At 40.8% G+C, this 26,076-nt stretch overlaps 1 protein-coding gene across 1 annotated transcript in view; it reads right to left on the reverse strand.

Moving 5' to 3' along the window:
- Window positions 1-1,311: 1,311 nt before the first annotated feature.
- The window catches only part of LOC126252179 (solute carrier family 22 member 7-like), a gene marked incomplete at its 5' end in the record, with an annotated part of 157,856 nt that continues 133,091 nt past the window's right edge, over window positions 1,312-26,076 (reverse strand). The window contains 2 exons of the mRNA XM_049953049.1: window positions 1,312-1,595; window positions 15,850-16,037. Of these exons, the coding sequence (XP_049809006.1) occupies window positions 1,407-1,595; window positions 15,850-16,037 (377 nt within the window). The remainder of the gene's footprint in view (window positions 1,596-15,849; window positions 16,038-26,076) is intronic.

A 26,076-nucleotide genomic window follows, 5' to 3' on the forward strand; every position in this document is an offset into this window, starting at 1 on the left:
ATCAAAAAATTGCACACAAATACTGGATATATCGAAAGGGTCAAATACTTTAAATATTTGGAAGAAACAATAACCGATACTGGCATAGAAAAAGGTGTCAAACTTCGAGTAGCTTAACTTAAGAGGACACACATTTTAACACAGAAGCTGTATTACCAAAAATGCCTGTCTCGAAATGCATAGTTATTACACTAGAATACAGTGACGAGAACATAAGTTCAATATGCAGCAGAAAAACTCTCCCTCAAAAACAAAGGACTAATATATGAGCTCAAGAAGAAGGTAAGAGTAATTATGAGGAAGAGTCTTGGTGAACACAAAAAATTTGAGAAAAATGAGTAAAGATGAGCCATGAGAAGCAAATCTATTAAACCACTCTCAACGGAAATGAGAAAGAGAAGTCTGATGTTCTTTGGTCATCTGGTGAGAATGGATGATGGCAGTTTAACGAAGAAAATGTTCAATATTATTCAACAGAAGAAAACAGCCAACTTCTGCTTGCAAGGGATAAAGAAAGCCCTCGGTGAGCTAGGACTTACAGAAATCGACGCAATGAATGGGGACAAGAACAGAACGGCAACAACTGAATTCGAGGTTTTTCAGGACGCTCCAAAACCAAAGACCAACAGGAAACTACCAGCTGCGCATCTGGAAAAAATGGCAGAAGAGCAACCAGAGAGAAGAGAGAGAAAAAAGTGGACATGTAATAGAATTTGTAACGCGGTCCTTAATTGGTCAATTCGTGTAAATGAATAAATACACAATAATCACCGAAATAAGGAGACACAAAACCTGGAGCACCCGTATCATGTCTTCAATGTTAAAGTGTTGTGTAGACTAAATATGTCTGGCAGGGAATTTTAAAATAGCACTTGAGGAAAGAGACATTGGAACTCAAATGAATGACAGTAAATAATGAACGATATTCCTTCGTAATCGTATATTATGTGACATATTCACCAATAATCTTGAATGAAATCGTTTCAATAGATGCATTGTATCATTTTGGTTCCTCCCATTCATGATCAATAAAATTTACTTCCTAAGACAACACGTGGTTCTGCATTTCAGAACACCGGTGACATTCTGAGCTATTCTAAATTTTGCAAACTGTGGCAATATTCTCGCTTGAAACTGCTCTTGACTGATACCATTTATTTGCTAAAACTTGTAATCATTTTACTCGATATCACTTATTATATGAAATTATGAAGCATGTGCGCTGTCAAGAAATATTTCGCGACGTATTTAATGATCATGTAGACCTATAGACAACTGTCATCTCACATTCTTCCATTATGTTGGCGTAGTCTTCAGCTATGCTAACAAACAGGGTACAAATCTGCACTTTTATACAGAAAAAGTACGTAAACGACAGAATCGTTTAACGACCTCCCTAAATGGTTTTACGCCATGGCGTACTGTGGAGCTGGCTTTGGCTTCCAGCTCCAGTACTTCTGGTCTTTGCCGAAGACGGCAGCGTCCTGTAATGATTCTGGTAACCTCTGCAAAGCAGATTCTGGAAGAAATGATACTGCAACCGCTGTCCCCAAGTTTAGAGCTGCGAGAATGGCGTAGGGCGTCCGTCTGTCACTCTGAAATAGAGAAAGAGCGTTAGCGAAGCAAATCATAGTTGCGAGTCAAGACAATACCCATAACATGGAGAGAAACAGGAAAAAAAACTTGGTTTACTTGAACAAGATCAGACTCTGAAACATTTCCAATTTCGTTACATTAATTTTCAGTTCTGTCACGAATGTCTACAGCACTGTGCTCTTATTTTAACTGTCTTTACGGTTTTTCTATATTAAAAAGTGACAATACTGAAATTCTGCAACTTATCTTTCACTCTACAGGGCAATGTAAACAGTTACAAACTTTTCGACCGACTAAGGACGAGTGTCTGACCATGACTTGAAACTTGTCACTTGTCTTCCCAAAGGTAACATACCGGGTTATGTCACTGCACAGGTGTGGTTTTTAAATCCTCTCACAATAAGTTTTTGATCTTGACTTCAAGAAATGCAAAAGAGATAAGCTTTATGGTCATACAAATTGTTTTAGAAATTCTGTGGAGTAATCTTGACCTCTCACTACATAAAAGTAAACTTGGTACGAACAGACCTTGACGACCACCCAATGGTACCGACCGACCGCCGTGTCACCGCCGTCGTTAGTCGATGCGAATGCGGAAGGGCATGTGGTCAGCACACAGCTCTCCCGGCAGTTGTCAGTTTCCGTGACCGGAGCCTCTGCTTCCTCATCAGGTAGCTCCTAATTTGGCCTCGCAAGGGCTCCGTGTACGCCGCTTGTCAACAGCGCTCGACGGACCGGACGGTCACCCATCCAACTGCTAGACAAGCCCCACAGAGCTTGACTTCAGTGATCTGAACGGAATGGGTGTTGCAACTGCCGCAAGGCCGTTGGCGGTCTCTCAATAAATATTCTGAGATTAATACGAACCATTCTTGGTCACTCAGATATATTGCTATATTTACTTTTTACCTACTGTCTCAATGAATGACACACATGTTTGAAACTTGATATTTATACACGTATCTCTAAATCACATGAGAAATGTTTGCGGTTTCAGGAAGATATTCCGAAAATTTACGTAGTTATTCAATATGTCGAAGTCAAATTTATTGAATTTTTGGCTATAGAGTATCTAAAGATAATATTCTGTGCTATACTACACAACGTACGCAACAGTTAAATGACGTTGAACTGTAGCTACGAGAGGATTATTTGTGGCGTAGTGTCACTGATAATATTCCAGTATAATTCATATTCAGGATATGTGAAACGTACAAATAGAAAACGTGCCTATCATGCCATGCTCCTGCGAAATACCTACTAAGATTAGCAACGAAAATATAAAATCGTATAGTGCACACGTTCATTCTGACATTTACAATAACTGTAGAGAAATAGCAAAAACTGAACTGTAGTTAGGTACCGTACATTGAAAATTTTTTTTATTATCTTTAGACATACACTTGCTATATCCAGACAAATTATAAAACTGTAAAAACCGACATTTGTGTCTGTCTATTTGAACACGTTAATCCCAAAACTGGTAGAGGAAGCTTCATGGGATATTTATAGGTAACTTGAGTGTAGCTTTGGGCAACGTATAGGTCTTATTCCATCAAAGTTGGATCAAGGAGAAGAAAGGCACTGAGATGTAAAAATATGCGTAAATCAATTGTATCTGTTTATCTTCCTGAAAACACTAATTCAAAAACAAAAAAAAATTGGATCATGGAGAAAAGGTATCTTAGTTCGAAGTTTTATCTAAAATACTCCTCTCAGCTTGGTCGTTCAAACGTTTAATCCTTGTGGAGAACATTAAAGAGCTGATAGATAGCGCCATTAGTTTAATAGGACGCCAAACAGCCAACAGATGGCGCTGGTAGCTTTTTCTCACTCGGTGACAGATTTATTTTCGGAAGTTTACGACAGTGACAGAATTAAGCGCCCCATTCTTGCCTTTATGACTATGAATGAACAGCCAATTTACTTTGCTAGGACATATAGACTTATTAATTTCGCTTAGTGTATTAGAAACATAACGACATTGCTTTCTTCTTTCGCTAGGTTATAGTTACATTTGATTTCTTTTCTACGACAGATTCTTTATCTCGGGGACAGAGGCATTTTCGGATAAATACAACAGTGACAAAATATATTTCTACATACGGATTTCATAGTTTCGCTTTGTATATAAGTAGCTAACAACGTTGCCTTGAAACCGGTTGGGATTTTTGAATGCATCACCACGGCTAAGAAACTGTGGACTCTGCGATCTCAAGAATGCAATGAAGATCGTGAGGCGGATCTGCTGCACCTCCAAAATGTCAGGCATTAGCTCGCTCTGTGGAAACTGCTGGCGAAAGCGAGCTGTGACATAACTGTAATGGAGAAAGTCATCCATTAACTCACCACTCAGAACCATTCACTAACCGAAGATGAAAGTCACTTCCCTCCCACATAACATCAAAGAAGGCGAAACTTTGACGGGTGTGGTGCAGGCAGAGTACAAATTATTCCTCGCAATTTACCATATCACTTTAAGAGTGTGTAATTACCGGTGAGCGTATGTTAGTCACATAAAGCTATATAAGAAAAAAACAAATCCGATGTATACGACGTCACGGGTATAACTATAAATAAACGTCCTGGAAACGGCTGATAGCCTTCAACCCAACAGAACCAGGCTGAGTTTATTTCCAATTGATATCGTTACATTATTTATTCGGGTTATAAATAATTTCGAGAATTAATGGAGCCCATTATTTACTGTCAAACGATCGCTTGGAAAATGTTTGTGAAAGGATTTAAGCTTTTGTTGCAAAGATACTTGCACAGAAGCATCTTCATCCACAGAAAAGGAACAAAGATTACTATTTGACATCTCGTCGATACCATTAATGAGTAATATCTTTAACGCAATTTATGATCGGTTATACAGAGCATTTAATATTTGAACTGCGAAACCATATATAGCATTTCCTGTTGAGAAGTCTTTCTGGAAAAAACCAACCTGACATTTTGTTAGTACAGCCCACTAATTATTCGATGCTACGCAGTAAGCAGTTCATTTCAGTGTTCTGAAGACGAGAAACTGAAAATTATACTCATTAGCACGGACAAGAAACTGTATAAATAGGTAGTTTTCAAATGTGCACCTTCATACATTTTTAGCCATAAATCTCTACTAACTAGGCTGCTTTCTTTTGTCCCTAAATGATGAATAGATCCAAGTCCGTGTCACTGACGTTTCTTTTGAATATTTACAGCGTTTTAACTGTGTGTTGTTGCTTGGTATTCGCCTAGTGTCCGTCCCCGATAGCTGAGTGATCAGCGCGACAGAATGTCAATCCTAAGGGCCCGGGTTTGATTCCCCGCTGGGTCGGAGATTTTCTCCGCTCAGGGACTGGGTGTTGTGCTGTCCTAATCATCATCACTTCATCCCCGTCGACGCGCAATTCACCGAAGTGGCATCAGACCGAAAGACTTGCACCCGGCGAACAGTCTACCCGACGGGAGGCCCCAGTCGCACGACATTATTATTCGTAAAGTTGACGGGATTCCTGGTCCTACGTCTTATTGGATGAGGTTGTCCGAAGACTTACGAACTGGACCCGAATTCGAAAGTAACAAGTGAAACACGCGCCTAAAATTTCCCTGTTAGTTTTCGTAGATACGGAAACATTCTAACAGCATCAGAACAAAGTCCATCATTTACAGCTGTAGCAATATTGCCAGGAGGACAGCCAATGGTAAACCTGGTCTTGGTCACAAATTCGTAAGTATATATTTTGCTGCGTTGAAATTACTTATTAGACTATTGATCAATATACGACGTCGAAAATTTATCCGTCGTCACGTAAAATTAGCGCAAATTGATGTAGAGTTCGTCACCGGACGAGACATCTCTTCCTCTGGGATTATTTTACTGCCCTGGAAATGAGGCACCAGTATAAATGTGCGTAATCTGCATAGAAAAACACCCAACATTCCACTCTTCCAGATTAACTGCTCATGTGTATAGGGACCAAACAGCAACTGAAAAGCTGTTGCGAATGAACAATTGACAACAACAATACTAAAACCACAACTAATTTTAATAAAGTTTCTTGTTTTACAGCGGAAGGTTTACGATTAAATATTAAAATTGATGAAAACGTCTGACCCCCCAGTTGGTGAAATGCAAAGGTTCTCTTAGCGTTTTGTTACTGAATTCCATTCAGACACTTTGTATGGTAGAACAAAAAAAAAAACCACTCAGGCTGTACACACCGGTAGTCTGCCGAGAGCTGAAACAGCAAACGCACAAGACGAGCGTGGCGTCGTGTAGCAAATATGATACTACATCGTTTCGCACTCTGACATTGGTCTGGTGATAGTTAATGTTGACATTTCACATCATGAAAAACACAACTAGTTGAAACTGTCTTGGTATGACATTCGTAATATCTAAAAATTTAATGATGATCTCGGTGTTATATAAGCGGAATGACTACTCGTATTACGTCGTCATTATGAAAAGAGAAAATAGCGAGAGTCTAGCACGGTCACTCAGCTACAAGACCGAAAGAGAATAAACGACCCCGACTTGCCAGACATCGTTAGCCGTATTTCCAAGTCTCAGATGAAGTAGCAATATGAAGAACTTCTTGGAGAGCTCACAACGTCCTTACTGCTAACTACAGCCTGCTCCAGCCAGCCGTGTGTAGAGATGGCAAATGGCAAATGTTTATTTTGTCAAAGCTGAAAATATGAACAATACGAACTTGTACAAAAGGTCAGTGAACAGTGACATATACGGACCGCTGACTCCAAGTGGACTGTTTCTACGTCCGGTCTTGCGTCAAACACGCTTAAATTATCAAGTATAAGACGAAAACGTGGAGATATTAGGGATAATAGACAAGTACAACCATGTCACAGTGTGTTTCAAAAAGTATGTACAGACTAAAATGTATTATTTTGTCCAAACTATCGATCGATGCACCTCAGCTCGGCTATTGGGGAAACGAATACTTTGTCTAATTTATATTAATAGCCGCTAGATGTCAGTTGTCTTCTGTTTTGCTTGGTAACCGTCATATGTTTTAAATGGATACTCGGCAGGAGAAATCATGTTGTGTTCTCGAGTTTGCGAAGTGCAATTCCATGATTACAGTGCAAGGACGTTTCAGGTGGAGATACCAAATTGATCCTCCGAATGGGTGCAACATTCGGAGCTGGTATCGACAGTTCCTAGATACAGGGTTTGTATGTAAAGGAAATAGTCTGGCCGGCCTCGTGTTCCTGAAGAAAATGTTGCACGAATTCAATCTGCATTCCTACGTAGTCCTTCAAAATCAGGTTAATGTGTTTTGTGCGATATCCCGATCACCTGTTTACGGCCCATTTTTCTCTGATGGAAACCCGGTTAACGGTCAGCAGTATCTCGCTAAGTTACAAAACTGGTTATTTCCGAGTTTGCACGAAGTCAAATTCATTTTTCAACGAGACGGGGCACCCCCTCACTGGAGTCGCCAAGTGCGTGAATATCTGAATATGTTTATTCTTTTTGAAAACCCTATATATCAAATAGTGAATTTCAAGAGGAAAAAAAACGAATGTACGGCTGCTGAAGCAGAAACCAAACTGAAGTAAATTGTGTACACTCATACGTTCTTCATCTCCATTTATACCATAGGTAATGCACACTACCAAGCTTCCTCATTGCTTGTGTAGTTTTTCCCTTTTGCTTGATACCGAAGCAGATGGCCAAGGGTACTCCTGTGATGTTTCGAGGAGGCGTATGACACCGACGGTTAGGATTCATCACTTATTTGAGACCGTTAGCAGCTCTGTTAATGTAGCAGTGAAAGGAAGTAAGAAGATACAGCTTCTTCACCAAAAGGAACTACCGTTGCAGGAAGTGATCACTTTACAATTATACGTACAAGGTATTGCCGCAGTGAACACTCTCTCAATGCCATAATCGCAGCTGAGGAAAACACCTTGCAACGTGAAAGATGAGGGCAGGGCTACCTGGAGATTGAGACACTGTTTACTGTAGGAATGCCTTGTGTGCTTAGTTCCTGAAACGGTAGCTTCTTTGAAAATTATTCTGAATTTTGGTGCGAAAGCTGCGTCTTTCGACTTTCTATCGTTGTTGATTTAATTGAGCTCTAGGTGTCACAAGTCAAATGAGGAATTTTAATCATCCGTGTCGTATGTCTCCTGGCAACTGCACATGGGTACCCATAGTCTTATGGTTCACGAATACCACGTTACATCACTAACAGAAGAGGACAGTGCCTCTGAATACAATCTAAGGAAAGGTCACTGGCACGAGTCTGAAATTTGTACGTTATGTCGGTATCAGAAAAGATGGGAAAAACTACAGATGCAATGAACAAGTATCAGAATATATGAAAGCACACAACTCATATTTGACCATTAATTTTTTTTGTTTCTGCTTCAGTAGTCATGCATCCAATTTGTTTCTTAGAATGAGAAATTTTGATTTACTACCCTCTGACGTCGATATTAGTCTATTAAACATAATATCGTCACATGTCGCTGATATTGCTGATATTCCACTTGTGTATGATTCAACACATGACGTAAATGTGGTCCATTTGACAATAATATTGTTCTTTATATATTTGCTATTTCTTTAGTCCCCTATCTATATAAAACAAGGGTCCTAACCTTGACATGAATTTCCATGACTAAAGCAAATAATATTTTAACATAATACAAATGTATTAGCAGTGAATAAGAATCATGCTATTTAAGGGGGGAAAAACCTACATAGAATAACTTTATTTAAACAAAAACTATAAAAATTTTAAAACTCGTCTCCATAGTACCATTTGGCCATCTGACGCACTGAAACCAGAAGGCACACTTTCCTGGTCTAGTACAGAATGCAGCATTGCTACATCAAAAATTTCGTAATTTATAATTCTGGACCACACTATTACAACACTACGTTACACAACACAACGCTACACCACACTACTATACTCGGTATTAGAACCAAGCTGGATCTCTCATTCGTCAGGATGATTAGGCCTGGAGTATTGAAGTGCAATTCAGGACTCACAGGGCCTGCGCTGCTGTGCCACCAAAGGCGTAGAGACTGGGACATGGCTGTTAGGAAGTCCTCCTTGGCCCTCCCCGAGGCTCATTACCTTCCTGCTTCCAGAAGGTCGTTGCTGGCGAGAATTCTGTGTTGGCGCGTCTCGTTATCATGATGTAAGGCCTCTTTCTGGTTGTCTCTCGGGCATGTAAGCTGGCAGTTCATAAGCTCGTATAATAGCGCTGAGAGAGTTCAGCTTGCGCTGCAGATCCTCATTCCTTATTATACAGGGTGTACAGGAGCACTTTCAATAATTTATTGCACAAGAACCAAACATTCTACAGATATCATACACATGTCAATTTTAAGTTGAACTTTGAAAGCTTTTTTTTTCATATATATCGCCACAGCGTAGTTTGGTAATTGGCCGATAGCGCTGGTCGCAAACATGGCGAGTTAAGGTGAGGAGCGAGGATTCTGTATGTTGGAGTTCAACAAAAACAAGTGCGCTACAGCTGTTAACGGATAATTAGAACCAAGTACGGCAAGAAGCCACCAACAACGAAGGCCATTTACCACTGGCACAACAAATTCCTTACGACGGGTTGCTTGTGACCGGCAAAGAGAGTGTGAGTGATGTGAATGTGGAGCGCAAACGAGAGACATTCATAAGGAGTCCAAAGAAATCAGTGGGTCCTGCATCCGTTAAATTGAAACGGCTCCAATGACAGTGTGCAAAGTCTTTCGACAGATGCTGTCTATGAAACCGTTCAAGTTGGAGCTGGTGCACAAGCTCAATGACGACGACAAAGAAAAGCGTTTTGATCAGGTAACACGTCAGCCTCAGTTGCAAATAGAAACCAAACTTTATCCAGATTGTAGCCAAAATAATTTGGTCTTCTTCAGAAGCGAGTGACACTAAACTGCTGCATGCCACAGTTTCGCCATGTCAAGTATAAAACTGTAGCATTGTAGTAACCAGTCATAATCTACATTACTTGGGCTGAAGACAAACAGCAGGCTCCACTGCGCGGACGAGGTGTCACTTTGTTGTTATGAATTTATTTAAAGGTTACCACATGCATTTTGAAATAGCCTCGGGCATTTTAAACTTTTTATCACAGTTATCGAGCTTGAGTTACAACTTTTAATTGATGTTATAATTGCTTTGGGCTCAAAGACAATGTTTTCTCATAATAGTTGAGTAAGAATTGTTGTTAATAAATTTGTTTTAAAGACGTATGAATTCACGTTAGCCCGGCACCTTACCATTCCCTAATAGCTCCTACCATACCAAACAGTCAAGTGTTTTATACTATCCAGAGCGTTGATCGGTAGCTGACGCTATCGGCAGAAGGCGAGGAATTGCAGCGCCTCTGCAGCAGTCGCTATCGGTTCCGAGCTAACAGGTCCCAGAAAGCTCTGGAGGATCTCGAGTTCAGTGCAGAGAGTCGGCGAAGGAATCCATTGCAAAAATTTTTTTGGGACGGTACTGTTATTACCGGTGTGTCAGATTATACTCATGACTTCAGAAGTCAAGCGAAAGGTGCTATAAAAATTCAGGCTAATTGTGGTGGCGAGTGCCAGTTACTGCATTTAGGTGACACGTGGTTTACCGGTAGAGCACGGGTAAAGCCGTCGCCGGACAGCTCGAAGAGAGGACAAGACTTCCTCCAGCAAATGCCACAGCCTATGCTGATGCCGGAATTAAAGCGTATTGTCATTTCTGCCTATCACGATCGGTGCTGACTGAAGCTCTTCGGCGACCTGCCGCCAACCGGGTTGTAATGCAAAAACTGTACGTTCTTAGTACGAATAATTCACTTGCTATGGTTTTCATTATCTCTTATTACACTAGATTACCAGTATATTTCAATGAAAGCGAATAGTATAAGCCTTACTTAAGGTTCTCATGGTGCAACAAACCGTTAGTGCTCCTGGGTTGCCCAAAGACGATATCGTCAAGTTGTGCTTCATATAACTCCACAAAACGATGGAACATCGTACGCTGTTCCTGTCGCGATTCTGTTTTTGCAGAGGATCTTGTGTTTCATGACTTGCATGCTACACCCTCAGTTGCTTGTTGACCATACTCCAATCTAATATTCTCCAATATCTAGTTTCCCCTACAGTTCTAACCTCTTGCAGTTCCCTGCAATACCGTGGAAGTTATTCCCTGATGTGTTAACACATGTAAAAATCTGTCCCTCCGTCCTGTCAATATTCTCCCTATGTTCCTCAACAATTCTTCGGATTGCCTCCTTGTTTCTCTTCATATGAGTCCGCCCAGTTTTCAGCGCCTTTTTACAGTACCAGATTTCAAACGCTTCATTCCCCAATTCTCCGGTTTCCTGCAGTCGATGCTTCACTACTTTAGAGTGATGCGCTGCTGACTTCCATTCTCATAAATATCTTCCTCAAATTAAGGCTAAAATGTGATAGCTGTGGCCTCCGTGTGGAAGGCAATGCTCTCTTTGCTTGTTCTGACCCGGTTTTACGTCATCCTTGCTTTGTTCGTCATACATTATTTTGCTTCCAAAGTGCATTTCGTCTGCTTCTGGGTTCCTAATTTTGATGCTAATTATATCACTTATCTCGTATTTGTTAGTCGTAATTACTTTCATGTTTCTTCTGTTTACACTCAATAGACAATTTGGTCTCTATAAATTGGCCGTACTTCTTCGCTCTCACTGCAGAAACCAAGCTCATCACCAAATCTTATCGTTGATTTCCTTTCATCCTGTGTGTTAATAACACTCCTGTACCTCCCTGTTACTTCCGTGTCTTACAATATTTCCAATCCATTTACTTCAGTCTTGGTTTTCCATTCTAATTGTCCCTGCATGGTTCTGACTAACAATATTATCTTTCTTTCCCTGTGGGTTACATCTGTTTTTCTGAGAAAATCGAACACCTTGCACGATTTTACATTGTCGAGTGGTTTCACTAAGTCAAAAAATACCATGCAAGTGATACATGTTTCGTAGTTCTTGTATCCTTTATTGAGCGCAAAGCTTTCCTCTATGGTTTGTTTACTGTTCTTAAAGTCAAACTAATCGCCATCTAAGACACGCTTAACTGTATTTCCGTTCCCTTTTGATTATTCATCGGATCTGCGTTGGCGTTTCCTGAAGGCAGTTGGATTTTTCCCAAATGCCATTTTTTCTAAACGGAAGGGTTAGACGGTTTTTGTTGTCAACGATATAATTTTTGACCGATATCAAACGACAAGATGATGAAATACAACAAGGGGACCATATTACATTTTGGGAAATAGAAGGAGCATTAAAGGAGATGACGAACAGGAAACTAGCTGGACACGAAAACATTTATGCAGACCTTGTCTAATATGCAGGACTTCTGTTATAAATGAGGTTGTTGCGTTTATTAAACGAATGTTGGAAATGAGAGGTGGTAATCACCATATGAAGAGTAGATGTAATATCGCTCTTTATAAAAGGAACTAGATCTGCTTGTGAAAATTGTAGCGCAATAAGCCAGTTGAATCCCAGCTATAAATTATATGCAGAAGTAATTAATGACATACGCAGAAGAATAGCTGACGTGCTCATGTGAGAGGAGCAAAAGGTTTCAGAAAAGGATGATCATGCTGTGACTACAGTATTGTTGTGGACGAGAATGTAAGTTGGAATCTTGTATTGCATTTGTAGATTGTGAGTAGATTGTACGGCTATATACTACGGAATATAACGAAAAGACGAAGTTATGCTAAGTGATAAAATTTTGGCCTTAAATAAAGAAATTATAATTGTTAGAGGGAAAGAGGGAACAGAACGAACAGCAGTTAAAATATAAGCACGAGAAGAATACTGTCGCTCACCCACCTTACTTAACACATACATGGATGACACTATGGAAACAATAACGTATGAGAGAAATAAAATTAATTGCATACATTCAAATACTGTACTCTTTCCTTAAGACCAAATATTTTCGGAAACGTTTGGTAATGGTTTACAAAAAATAAATGGAAAACGTCCGATACTTTCTAACATGCTGCTAAATGGAAAATAAGCTGAACAGGTTTCTCAATTTTAGGCATTAGGCTATTATATAATTGCGAACATGGTATTGGTATCTACAGTAAGTTAAAGAAAACTGCATAGCACATCAGCCAATAAATCCAGGAAAGATACAAAGACCTAATTCTATAAAATATTATCAACACCTGTGCTCACATCCGGAAGTGAGAGTTGGACAATAACTAAGAAAGAACAAATAAGGGTACTGTCAGCCTAACTGAAATTTTCAGGCAACGCAGAAGGACGTTCTGTGAGAGATCAAGAAAGGGATTTTAAAATTAGGAAAGAATGACATATTTTCCATGAACGCAAGAATAGAATACGAGATAAAAAATGAAAAAGAGTATTGATAGAATGGGCTGAGAGCATAGCGAGACATGTTATAGACAATTAATCCAACGGATAGAGAGATATGGAAAGATGTAGACTAAAGTGGATTTTGTGAAGACGGAACAGGCTATAAGTCAACTCCTTGAATTGAGGAAGAAGAAGAAGAAGAAGAAGAAGAAGAAGAAGAAGAAGAAGAAAGTTTTAGCTCTATGTGATGCTGTAACGAACCGAACTGGGTAGCGCAGTGGTTAGCACCCTGGACTTGCTTTCGGGATGACGACGGTTAAAACACACGTCCGGCCATTCAGGTTTAGGTCTTCCACTATTTTACTAAATCGCTTAAGGCAAATGCTGGGATGCTTCCTTCGAAAGGGCAAGGCCGCTTTCCTTCACCATCCTTCCCTAATCAAAGCATTTGTGCTCCGTCTCTAATGACCTCGTGGTCGACGGGATGTTAAACATTAATCTCCTCCTCCTCCTCCTCCTCCTCCTCCGTTGTAACGAACATAATGGTATACCAAAAACAGGAGTACGTTCTGTTCCAAAGTACAAACATGCGAATAAACACAACATCATACCAAAGCTGACACGTATTGTTTACCACGGCTAGAACTGCTGGGATTATACGAGTATAGTCAATGAATCTTTGGAAATTTGAATGTGTATCAACAACGTGAATAGAGATGTAGGGTACGCATTCAGCAATGCCTGGAAACGGGTACTTAGTACAAAGAGACCCCGAGTCACATTGCCAAAAAAATGGTTCAAATGGATCTGAGTACTATGGGACTCAACATCTGAGGTCATCAGTCCACTAGAACTTAGAACAACTTAAACCTAACTAACCTAAGGACAGCACACACATCCATGCCGGAGGCAGGATTCGAACCTGCGACCTTAGCGGTCGTGCTGTTCCAGTCTGTAGCGCCTAGAACCGCTCGGCCACACCGGCCGGCCCACACTGCAAAAGTTCTCGCGTTGCTCTAAGATATTTTTCAGTATTATGGTGTATGTGTTCTGAAGTCTCCGATGGCTAGTTGCAGAGTGACAATGATGCAATGATTTCATCAATTTGTTAACCTACTTTCCTTTGTTTCTGTCAAAATACTTGCACAACAGAGAGTAAGCCTACTGTACCCATTCGGTAATAAGTACAACACAAAGCTTAGAGTGAAACTCTAGGACTAACGTGAAAGTACTGTGATGTGACTCAGTAACTGCTAGGAAAGTTCGGAATAGTGTCATGGTTTCGCTCGTACATTGTGTTGTTTGACGTCATACTCTAAGTGCATACTGGCCAATTCATAATCAGTAAATCTATCCACACTCCTGCTTATCGCTGTTAATATGAAAGTAATTCTACCAGAAAAACATACCCCTGACAGAACTGGAGAGTAGTGAATGAGACCTTAAGGACGAGATGTAAAGTGGACGTTGCTGCTTTGACATGGATGAATGGAACAAGTTTGTTTCCAAACTAGACACGCAGCGCTTATCGCCGATATTTGCAGTGTGCTGCAGATCTTACCAGTGCTACCCACATACAGAGATCAAGTGCATATCAAACAACATGCAGTCGCTTAGCGACGGTGACAACCTTATACCGAAATGCTCAAACAGTATCCCAGTATACACATTGATGGAAACTAAGCACTAGAGATTGACTTCGCTGGTTCAGATGTAATCGTTGTTCGTGGCGAACACTAACACATCCTTAAGCTCATAATAGTTAAGGTACTTCTCTGTCACTCACTGCTTTTCTCATGAACTCACCGAAACAGCGGATGATTTCATAGAATTAACGCTGCGAGCGTATAGAGAACATTTATTACAGCCTCAGAGCGGGTTCGAAGGCTTCTTTCTGTAATGTATGTTCCTTCCAGGTTGGTACACTGGGTTAGACTGTATCCGTAGCTTTTTTTTTATTATTAACTCGTCACTGGTTCTCTACGAAGCCACGGAATAAGGAAGAGGTTTCCCTAAATAACTGGGGCAGTGGCTAGGTAGGGGGAGTTATCACAGGGAATATCTGGCATCACACGTATGTATGATACTTTACAGTTAATTTACCTAAGATGACTATGTCTTCAGTGGTGATGAGACTTACTCCTCATATCTGATATGGGACTTTCACGTAATCTTCAATACTACTCCTGACTAATTATTGGAGGAACGCACATCGTTTCTGATATCTCTCGAAAACAACGGCCGGTTTATTGGGAGCATAGTAATGCAGAGGACACAGAGGGTTGATGAGCATAAGAATGTAAGCCTTCGTGGCAGAGACTTTTCCGTTGAATACCCGTAGCGTCTTATGATCAACTGTTTCGTCATTCGAGCCGGCCGCGGTGGTCTAGCGGTTCTAGGCGCGCAGTCCGGAACCGCGCGACTGCTACGGTCGCAGGTTCGAATCCTGCCTCGCGCATGGATGTGTGTGATGTCCTTAGGTTAGTTAGGTTTACGTAGTTCTAAGTTCTAGGGGACTGATGACCACAGATGTTAAGTCCCATAGTCCTCAGAGCCATTTTCGTCATTCTTGCTGATACATTCCTGTGGCAACTGACTACCACCGTAGCAGGAAGGTCCAAAGATAAGCGCAAAAATGCAACACCTATGACACGATATCAGTATACAAGACTTTAAATAACAGAGAGATACGCAGTAAGGATGGTTTTCGTGAAATATTTGCTCAGGAAAATCTGGTACAACATTCTAGGTTGTGTTGTTCTTACTCTCGTTTCCCTTCTTTTCCTCTCCTTTACGCCTCACTCTTCTCCTACTGTGTCTTTCGATAGCATATTGATAACTGACATCATTTGGGGGTCACTCACGTAACAGCCAATGAAAATAGGCGTATAGATTCCACGGTCGTTTCTCTTTACTTACCATGAGGGCCACGTACGGCAGAGCAGACATGACAATGGCAGCTGCGGTCCACTCGACACAGGCCGCGATCTGCCGCAGACATGTGGGGTGCACCTCCACACTCTGCAGGTTGGCCATGGCGATTGTGCCCGTCGAAAAGAATTGCGTTATCACAGCCATCACCGTGATAGGCAGTCCGATGATGCCAGCTGAATCAAAACATACATCACAGCAGTTACGAGAAATAGTTAGATAATGACAGTAGGACACACGCACACGCACACTGTAACCCATACGTTAGCGTTCGTTATGTCAACTGAGCGGCCAAAGGTGATATGAACGGCTGTCCCATTTGTTTATTTACCGTTTATGACAACCAAATGTTGCGTTTGGTGTGACCATGGGAACAGCGTCTGAAGAGCCTGTTACTGGAGGGGGTGCAGTGATCACGGTATTTACTTTTTACTGGGGATGACCATCGGTGAGAGACGAGTTGTTCATACTATACGAGAGATTGGACATGAATTCAAGTCTCATGAGGTCGAAATGTTTTTCTTGTATCTCCAGAATCGCACAGACAATGTTCCGATACGCGCTGACTGCCGCACAGGATCACCACAAGTGTCTGACGAAGGTGTCATGTTAGATAAGAACGCAGAGTCCCACTGAGATAACGCAGTTTAAAATATTCTCCGCCTTACAACCGCGTTGACATGACATGAACTTTCGACCAAGTGCTCCTTGGCGACTGACAAGTGAAATGACTGCTGATGGGCTCTTACACATTCCAGGTGATGGCTGTGACGTCATTGGTACCCACTTTATCTCTGTATACTGCAACAGGTTGACTCCTCGTTCGATGCACCCCGCTTCAAGTTCACGATCCATGGATGTCACGCAGCTTCGAGTTGCAACCATCTGCCCTACTGAGGGCGTCCTTCCGTTACTACTGAGCTAGTTGGTTGTGATTTTTATTTCTATGGATTCCTTATTTACATTCTCCAAGCGGCTTTTAGTGTAATCCACGATACAGGATTCGTCGTGTTTGATCCGTTGACCATTTACAAGAGCATGCTCAATGAAATAGAATTTTCCGGGATACCGTTTGTGAAAAAAACCTATAACGTGCTGTTCTACAGTGCGAAATGTTTGTAGAACGTAAGACTGGCCACACTGCGAAGGCGTTCTGTATAACTTAGGGGCTATGAGAACTGCTGCATCTTTTATGGGTCTCATTTATTGCGTAATTTTTGACAGTAGGCTGAAGATCGATTTTACTTTGTTTCTTCCCAACAGACCGCTTATCTTACTGGTCTCAGAGCCACACAACGGTAAAAAAATCAATCTTACTTCCGTTGTCCTCGTCTGTTCTCTTATGACGATTCTCACTTTGATATCGTTTAATTTTTTGGGTGAATTTTGAAGCCACTGTGCCAGAAGACCTTACGTCGGTGACTCAGCTGGTTAGGTACACCTTCTACAGTGATTACCAACAGGCAACACAAAAAGCATTACCCTATATACTGAAGAAACCGCTATACAATAACAGGTGTTGGTAACATGTATTGACATAAAAGACATATTAACAACAGTTACAGTTAGTAAGGAATGTTGAAACTGAAAGTATGTGTCGAGACAAAGAATATCGTAAGTTCGTCTTTATGAAGATATCTGGCCTAAGAGAGCCAAAAAAAAAAAAAAATTCAGCCTTGCCTAATCGACGGTCTTAGAAATCAAGGTGGTGTAGATCTGTGCTTGTAGATGTCAGCATTGCAGCATCAGTAGTTCTGAATACTTATTTCGTGCAAGTACGTAGCAAAGTGTGGTGTACAGGCGGCGTTAAAGTAACCCATCAAAAGAAGTCGAACAGCTTGAATTCCAAAGATCTCGGGGGCCATGTAATGAGGCCATGACGACCCAGCCTCCTCGCTGGAAATGTCACACACCGCAGTGGGACTGAACGTACTCCATCGTGTTGTCAGATGATGGGCGAATGTAGCCTCTCAATCTGCGGCAGCAGGAACTGTTCAAACCATTATGCTTTCTTTTCACGGTGGTCTCCCAAACTGGTATCAATAGATCCGCAATATGTTGTTACTGATTTGGATTTCGTATACCAGATGTCACAGTGCATCTGATTCTGGTCTGTCGCCACTCCGTTACTTCCCAAGTATTGCAGCAAAGGATGAAGGTGAAAAGCTTTGAGATCTGTTATACGTTTTGCAAAGAACAATGATCCTCTAATAATCTCCAAGTTATGATATTTTAGAGTGATATCGAGACTTCATGGACATCGTTTCTCAGAGATCAGTGTAGGTTCGTTTTATTATGTACGTTGAATCTTCATAGGCGACTCTTACAACGAAGAAGTATGGAGCACGAATAGTTAATTATAATTACATCTACAGAATTAAGCATAATATATTATTGATAACCGAAACTGAGCAGCCGAGTGGACCAATAGCGTCAGCAACAGTATATCGTTTTTTATACAGAATTCAATTTAGTTTTTGCTCTCAGAGCCTTCTGTGAAATACTGAATTACTTATGTGTATTTCACTGCGTTACTCTTGTATGCTACCTTACTGCAAGTATTTCTGTAAAATTTACTGCTCTTTCATTGTTTGAATTAACTTTACAGTGGGAGTGAAGAGAGAATTCGAAGTAGCGCTTCGACTGAGTCCAGAGACTGTTGAGGTCAGTGTTATGCTCCTTTGGGTTTGAATGATCATTCATTTCACTGCGCCCGTTGTGTACAAACTGGGGGGGGGAAGATCTCGACCACTACCTGTGAACACTAGCAATCTGTGATTGCCACAGTCGGCGTTCTTCAGCCTTTGGAGCACCTGAGACGAATGCCTCGGAACGTCCAGTGCCTAAACTGTCGAGTGTGTTCTCTGATGTCGCAGTGCCTCCATATTTCCTCGTCCTTGCCAATCGACGCACACCTGACTGTTTGTAGCGATGAGTGGCGTATGCCTGTTTTATGGGTGAAAGGTAAAACTGGGAACTACTTGTTGGGTCATCCACTTACGCATTAAAGGCAGGTTGCAGGATTCGGCAGCTGTTGAAGGTACATCTGTGACAGCACAGTTTGCGTATTCTACAGGCAATGGTTCCGATCATCCTGGCAGGTCTAATAAAGTGCAGAGAGTAGGATTAGCTGTAATTATGAATTACATCGTTAGGGGTGTATTGGAACCCATTAGGTAACGGAAGTGCAATGTTTATTCTGTTTGCTTGAAGGCTGTCACGTACGATGCTGTGTTGGCAGCAGTTGAGCGTACAGTGTACATCGGGCTGCAAATCGTGTCTCATGAAGGCACCAAAAAATTATGGAACAAAGATACATGCAAATCTGTAGAAACTGTTAAATCAGGAAATCTAAGTGAAATGGACTAGTTGTGGCTGCTCATGCCGGTTACTTTTTGTAATTAGCATAGCAGAACTTGCTAAATGAATCTCTGAAATCTCACCATCAAGCAGATCGTATGGATGAATTTTGAGGTATCTAAATTTCTGTTTATTCAAAAAAGTTCTTAATCCTACTTTCACGCAATAAGTGGAGAATTTTAAGTGTTGAATCAGTATCATTGACTTGTTTCTTCTCAGTAGCTTCTCCTTACATCTAACATTAAATTCATGAAAGAAATATCAGTCACATAAATATCCCACACCTCTAGCTACTTCATAATCCGACTACTACAGACTGTACAATCACTAATGATTCCTGCTGTCCAATGTGCAACAAGCGAGCCTATTTGATACGAAACCTTGAGGACTTGCCACTACAAGACGATGCAATTTAGAAAGAATTAGAGATCTTGCTAGAAGCGGCTGCCACTAACGGTTTCAGAGCGGAGCCGTCATAAAAATAACTGGTCAGACAAGTAAAACACTCATAGGAGTTACAACTGATGAGGTTACATTAAAAAGAGAAAGTTTGAAGTACAAAGAGTCTAAGACCACCAATCTATCCTTCTCAGGTGCGGTCCCTGTCAAAACAGTACAATTGTTCAAGAAAGGTAACGTAAGTATCAGTGTTAATACACACAATCCGTTCAGAAGGAGAATCCGACACAACACGGGCAGAACCAACCAGTAAACATGGTATGTTGTCTGCAGAATTCAGTGTGGCACGTAACGTTGTATTGTACAAACTGCGCGACCGTTCAGTGATGGATGAAAAGAACTTGTGAGGCAGACACAGAGAAGTATCGCTAACTTCAGTAAACAGTTAACTGAGGACAACATGAGGACGTGAATTCAATTTTGTAGATATAGCCCTTAAATTCTGCATGGATTTCATAAAAGTAGAATTATGAACCTTCTTGAAGAAACAGAAATTTACAACTAGATCAAAAAACGTCCAGACGACGTGCTTAATGGTCACACAAAAAAAAATGGAGATTTTTAGATAAATTCCAATCGATTTTAGGGATAATTTTAGGAAATTACAAGCAGACCAATGCACATTTCGTCCTGTCAGACTAACGTCTATTGAATTATTTGTACAAGAACGCGTGTAGCCAGATCTTATATTGTGTGATGCTTCTCAAGTTTTTTATTGTGTTCTATTGCTTTTTATGATAATGAGCGGCTTTTATATGATGTAAAATATTTTAACAGTCCACTATAAATATTATGAAAGCAGTGTTACAAGGCAAATTTTTGTGACAGTCTAAGTACCGTAAATTGTATGACCACATTTACACGAGTTTCTTGCCTGTTTACATTATATTTCACAAACTAGATGGTCGTTAAAGAGCAAGTTCTGAAAAGTATGAGTGGGAAGTATATCATCACATACTATTACATTAATGTGTTACACTTAGTTTTTGGTTCTTCTGTACCATATGTCCATTTGTGGGCATTGCAGTTTAGTGAGATTCTTTGCTTTTGTGATGTTTGTCTAATACAATGTATACTTATTCACTGTTATTTCAACCGCTTCCTCGTGTGTGAGGCACAATAAACCCGCTCTCCAGCCGAGGTACTAATAATAACTCATTAAGATATCAAAGAAACCTAAATAAAATGTGAAATACTTAGAAAAGAATTTTAAATTGTTAATGGTGAAATTAGTGAAAGGAATGATACAGGTCGTTACAAAAGTGATATCGACAAACTTGGATATGTTGTAGTAGGTGTTGCGAGGAACAAATTGAGGATAAGCTGCCGGGTCCGGAAACGTCATCCACCGACGCTGGAATTTACGCATAGCAGCGTCTTACACGAGGCCACCTCTTCGACAGCAAACATTACTTTGTACGCTGATCGATCGTAGGCGGAACGTTTCACAACGTTGTTCGTTGTTTAGTGACTCTAACTGTCACTACTTGAGGTGAAAAAGATGTAGCGAGTTGCTGCACAGACAGGTCTTGTACAATACAAATGCAATCGTATGTTGCCTCTGTGGATAACAGTTTCGCACAAGGGTTTCAAGCCACGGTTTATTTCTATCTTGTGTAGCAAATAACACTCCAGATTTCAGTGATTTTGGTTTATAGCACGCAGTACACATACACTCGATTTTTGAAAGTTCATCGTTGCGTGCAAGTGTCGCACGACGGTCGAACGATCGCAGTTCGACACATTTGACGTTTCTAGAGTACACAGGCGCGGATCGTTGTGGATTGATGAGTTCAAACGTTCCTTACCGAAGCCTCAAGGTCTTCCTGAACATGGAGAGTCACTAATGCCAAAACGATCCTCCTTGAAACCAGAGAACCATTCTGTTGTCATGCTCTGCCCAATGGAGTTATCGTCATGCACGGCGTAAATGTTGTTGACTATGTCACTGCTGTCACTTCGCTACTGAAGTCAAACGGAAAAATACTTCGGAAATGTATCGATTTCTCAACTCGGCAAGCCAATTCGTAGCGTTCAATGCAGCACTCAACATCTCGAAATGGCAATATGTAAACTCAAAGAGCAAAAGTGAACTACAAATAAAAATGTGATAACTGATAAATAAACCATGGGAAGCGGAATGCCAACATGAAAACCAAAAAGCTACGAACTTATGCACTAAACTTATATAATAAAACATTCATAGCATCCAAATTACCACACACGTCCAAACTGCAGTTATAATAATAAAGTGGAAATTTTACGGATTGTGGTTTACACAGCCACTTACTCAGCGTGTCCTCTTATGTGCAGGGCTCTACGGGATGTGGCTACGCTGGCGTATTACGTTGCTCTGTTTAGATTCGCACTTTGCTCTAGGTTTCTGATATGCTGTGTTGTAGCAGACAAGGTGGCGGAAACCGTGGACTGCCATTCTCGTAATCACGTGTCTCATCGTTAAGTCATCCTTCGTCCATGATCGGTCAGTCATTGCCTGTGTGCCATAATATTCTCTTGGAGTGTCTTCTCTTTTTTCCTTCAATGCTTTTGAAAATGTTTCCGAAGTGTTGGTGTTGGACAGAATAAGGTTTGTCCCCTACGTATTCAAAAAAGAATTATAAGAGGCTGGAATGCAATGATAATTAAATGGACACCCTAGCTGCAAACAGGCGTTGATGTACTTCATTGGGGACATGTTGAAAATGTGTGCTCCGACCGGGACTCGAACTCGGGATCTCCTGCTTACATGGCAGACGCTTTATCCATCTGAGCCACCGTGGGAACAGAGGGTAGTGTGTCTGTAGGGACTTATTCCTTGCACGCTCCCCGGGAGATCCACATTCCCAACATGTTCACACCACTACATTCGTAGTGCACCTAATAGATGTTTGCCCATCATACTCATTACATGTAAGCAGGAGATCCCGGGTTCGAGTCCCGGTCGGGGCACACATTTTCAACATGTCCCCAATGAAGTACATCACCGCCTGTTTGCAGCTAGGGTGTCCATTTAATTATCATTTCATTTCTAGCAAAGCTGCATGGTCATCCACGGTAACTGTTCTTTCGGGAACAGATACTACCGTCATATAAAAATATGGCTTCCCGGCCACTGACCTTCTTGTGCGAACGCACATGCTATGCCCGAACTCGTACGGGACGTGGTAATCTGCCACGAGTAATGAGTATGATGGGCAAACATCTATTAGGCGCACTACCAATGTAGTGGTGTGGACATGTTGGGAATGTGGATCTCCCGTGGAGCGTGCAAGAGATAAGTCCCTGCAGACGCAGTATCCTCTGTGCCCCCGGTGGCTCAGATGGATAGAGCGTCTGCCATGTAAGCGGGAGATCCCGGGTTCGAGTCCCGGTCGGGGCACACATTTTCAACATTTCCCCAATGAAGTACATGAACGCTTGTTTGCAGCTAGGGTGTCCATTTAATTATCAATTCATTTCTAGCAAAGCTGCATGGTCATCCACGGTAACTGTTCTTTCGGGAACAGATACTACCGTCATATATACGCTGGAATGCATTGTTTTGGACACGCGATTGTTTATATAGGTCGCCTTTTTCTCGTGTTGTTAGGTTTTTCACTGTGAGAAGCGGTCCGCCAATTTGTATACCATACAACAGTATTGCGAGATATTGGCTCTGAATAGTGATATTGCGGTCTCTAGGAAAAGGAATCTGATATGCTGAATTGCAGTGCTTTCTCTTTTAAATGTTTTGTGAAACATGTTGTACTCCTTTGTATGGTGACACCAAGGTTTCCTCCATCCCGTACGAAGATCATTGCCGGTGCGAGTGTTTCTCCTCCATTTATGAGTACAATCGGATCTGTTGTTACTGCATTTATTTCGAAGTCACATTTAATGCCTAGATTTTCCATATCGTTTATCACTTCTTGTAGCCTCGTAATATCTTGCGAGATTACGCCCATCCTTCTGGGTCATTATCCTATTTATTCCGCCACAATGATAAACAATAATAGAGTTAGTTTGTGTAACTGAAGTGCTCCATTTTATTTTGGTGTTGGCTCTGATAGTGAGAACTTGTCTGTGCTTCTTACTTTCTTCCATCATTGTAGGCCTACTGCACTTATGATTCATGTTTTTATCTTGATTTTCCATAGGGCTTCCTCTAATTTTTGTCACTAGCTTTATGTATATAAGATCAAAAACTTCTAAGGCCTACAAATACTAAGTGCGACTTTTCTCCCTCTTCAAGACAATCCAATACACACTTTATCAGGAATTCTACTGCGATCAGAGAAGATTTACTTTCCCTGAATCCAGTTTGGTTTTTGGGAAGGAGGTCATTGATTATTTCTTTCATTCTTTCCGCTATTACCCATATTTTTGGAGTATTTTGGAAGGTAATTTTTCCATTTCTATGTCTCTATTTGGTGAGGTCTTTGGGGTCTTCTTTCCCTTCATATAGCACTTTCATTATTGTCTCCAGTGTTCTGTAGTAGAGGTTATTTCTGTGCACATACTCTAAAGTTCTGTTCATAATGGTGCCGTTAGTATGTGAAAAACGGTATCCCATTTGAGTCAATTGATATTTCAAAGTACTGCACTGAAAAGGTGTTTGAATGTTGTGCAGGTGTGGTTAAATTTAGTGGAGCTAATCTTCTAACTGTTGTTATTTATAGATCTCCAGACCCCGATTTCACATTTTTGCTAAAGCTAGAGGAGGTTCTTGGTTCACTTCATATGAAATACAAAAAGTTAGTCATATGTTGTGACCAGTATTAAATATATAAGTGATTGTGGAAGGAAAAAGATGCTGGTAGACCTCCTTAATTTATATAATCTTATGCAAACCGTATTCTTTCCAACGAGAGTGCAAGGGAACAGTAGAACAACCATAGACCACAGTTTTGTTCATTCCTCATTACTAGAAGGGCATTCTGTTAAAAAAAGGTGAATGGCCTTTCAGATCATGATGCACAAATTTTAACTCTAAAAGATTTTTGTTGCTGCAACACAGGTTAAATATAGATATCAACTTTTTCGGAAAGCTGATCCAGTTGCTGTAGAGACATTTGTAAATCTTATCAAGGAACAAGAGTGGCAAGATGTTTATAGTGCTGATACTGTAGAAGATAAATATAATGCTTTCCTCAAGACTTTTCTCGTGCTATTTGAAAGTTGCTTTCCGTTAGAACATTCAAAACAGGGTAGGCCTACTAGCACAAACAGGCAGCCTGGGTGGCTGACTAGAGGGATAAGAATATCCTGCAGAACAGAGTGCCAATTATATCAAAACGTTAGTAACAGTCAAAATCCAAATGCAGCAGCCCATTACAAACAGTATTAAAAGGTGCTTAAAAAGGTATTAGCAAGGCAAAAAGTATGTGGTATGCAGATATCATAGCTAAGACTCAGGATAAAATTAAAACCATATGGTCAGTCGTAAAGGAAGTGGCTGGTCTGCAGAGACAGGACGAGGATATAGAATTAGTGCGTAGTGGGAATGTCCGTGTTACTGATAAGTCGCATATATGTACAGTATTTAATATGAATATAGCAGGTGAACTAAATAGAAACCTAGTCCCAACAGGGAATCATATAGCGCTCATAGAAAGAGATGTTTAGAGACTGTTACCTGAAATGCTCCTCCATGATACTGACAAGAGGGAGACTGAGTTAATAATTAAATCACTAAGGACCAAGAACTCTCATGGATATGACGGGGTATCTAGCAGAACACTGAAGTATTGTTCTATGTATGTTAGCCCAGCACTTAGCCATATCTGTAACTTTTCCTTTAGGAGTGGTCGGTTCCCTGACCGATTAAAGTACTCAGTAGTGAAGCCACTTTGTAAAAAGAGAGGCAGGTATAATGTTGACAATTACAGACCTATTTCTATGCCATCGGTGTTTGCTAAAGTTATCGAGAGGGTTGTATATACAAGGTTACTAGAGCATTTAAATTCACATAATTTGCTGTCAAATGTACAGTTTGGTTTTAGAAATGGTTTAATAACTGAAAATGCTATATTCTCTTTTCTCTGTGAGGTTTTGGACGGATAAAATAAAAGGTTGCGAACGCTAGGTGTTATCTTTGATTTAACGAAGGCTTTTTACTGTGTTGACCACAAAACGTTACTGCAGAAGTTGGACCATTATGGAGTAAGTGGAGTAGCTTACAATTGGTTCGCCTCTTACTTTAAGAACAGAAAGCAGAAGGTAATTCTCCGCAATATTGAGAGTGGTAGTGATGTTCAGTCCCAGTGGGGCACTGTTAAGTGGGGCGTTCCCCAAGGGTAGGTGCTGGGGCTACTGCTGTTTCTTATTTATATAAATGATATGCCTTCTAGTATTACAGGTGATTCAAAAATATTTCTGTTTGCTGATGACACCAGCTTGGTAGTGAAGGATCTTGTG

Source organism: Schistocerca nitens, chromosome 4, assembly GCF_023898315.1.
Source record: "Schistocerca nitens isolate TAMUIC-IGC-003100 chromosome 4, iqSchNite1.1, whole genome shotgun sequence".
Taxonomy (NCBI): domain Eukaryota; kingdom Metazoa; phylum Arthropoda; class Insecta; order Orthoptera; family Acrididae; genus Schistocerca; species Schistocerca nitens.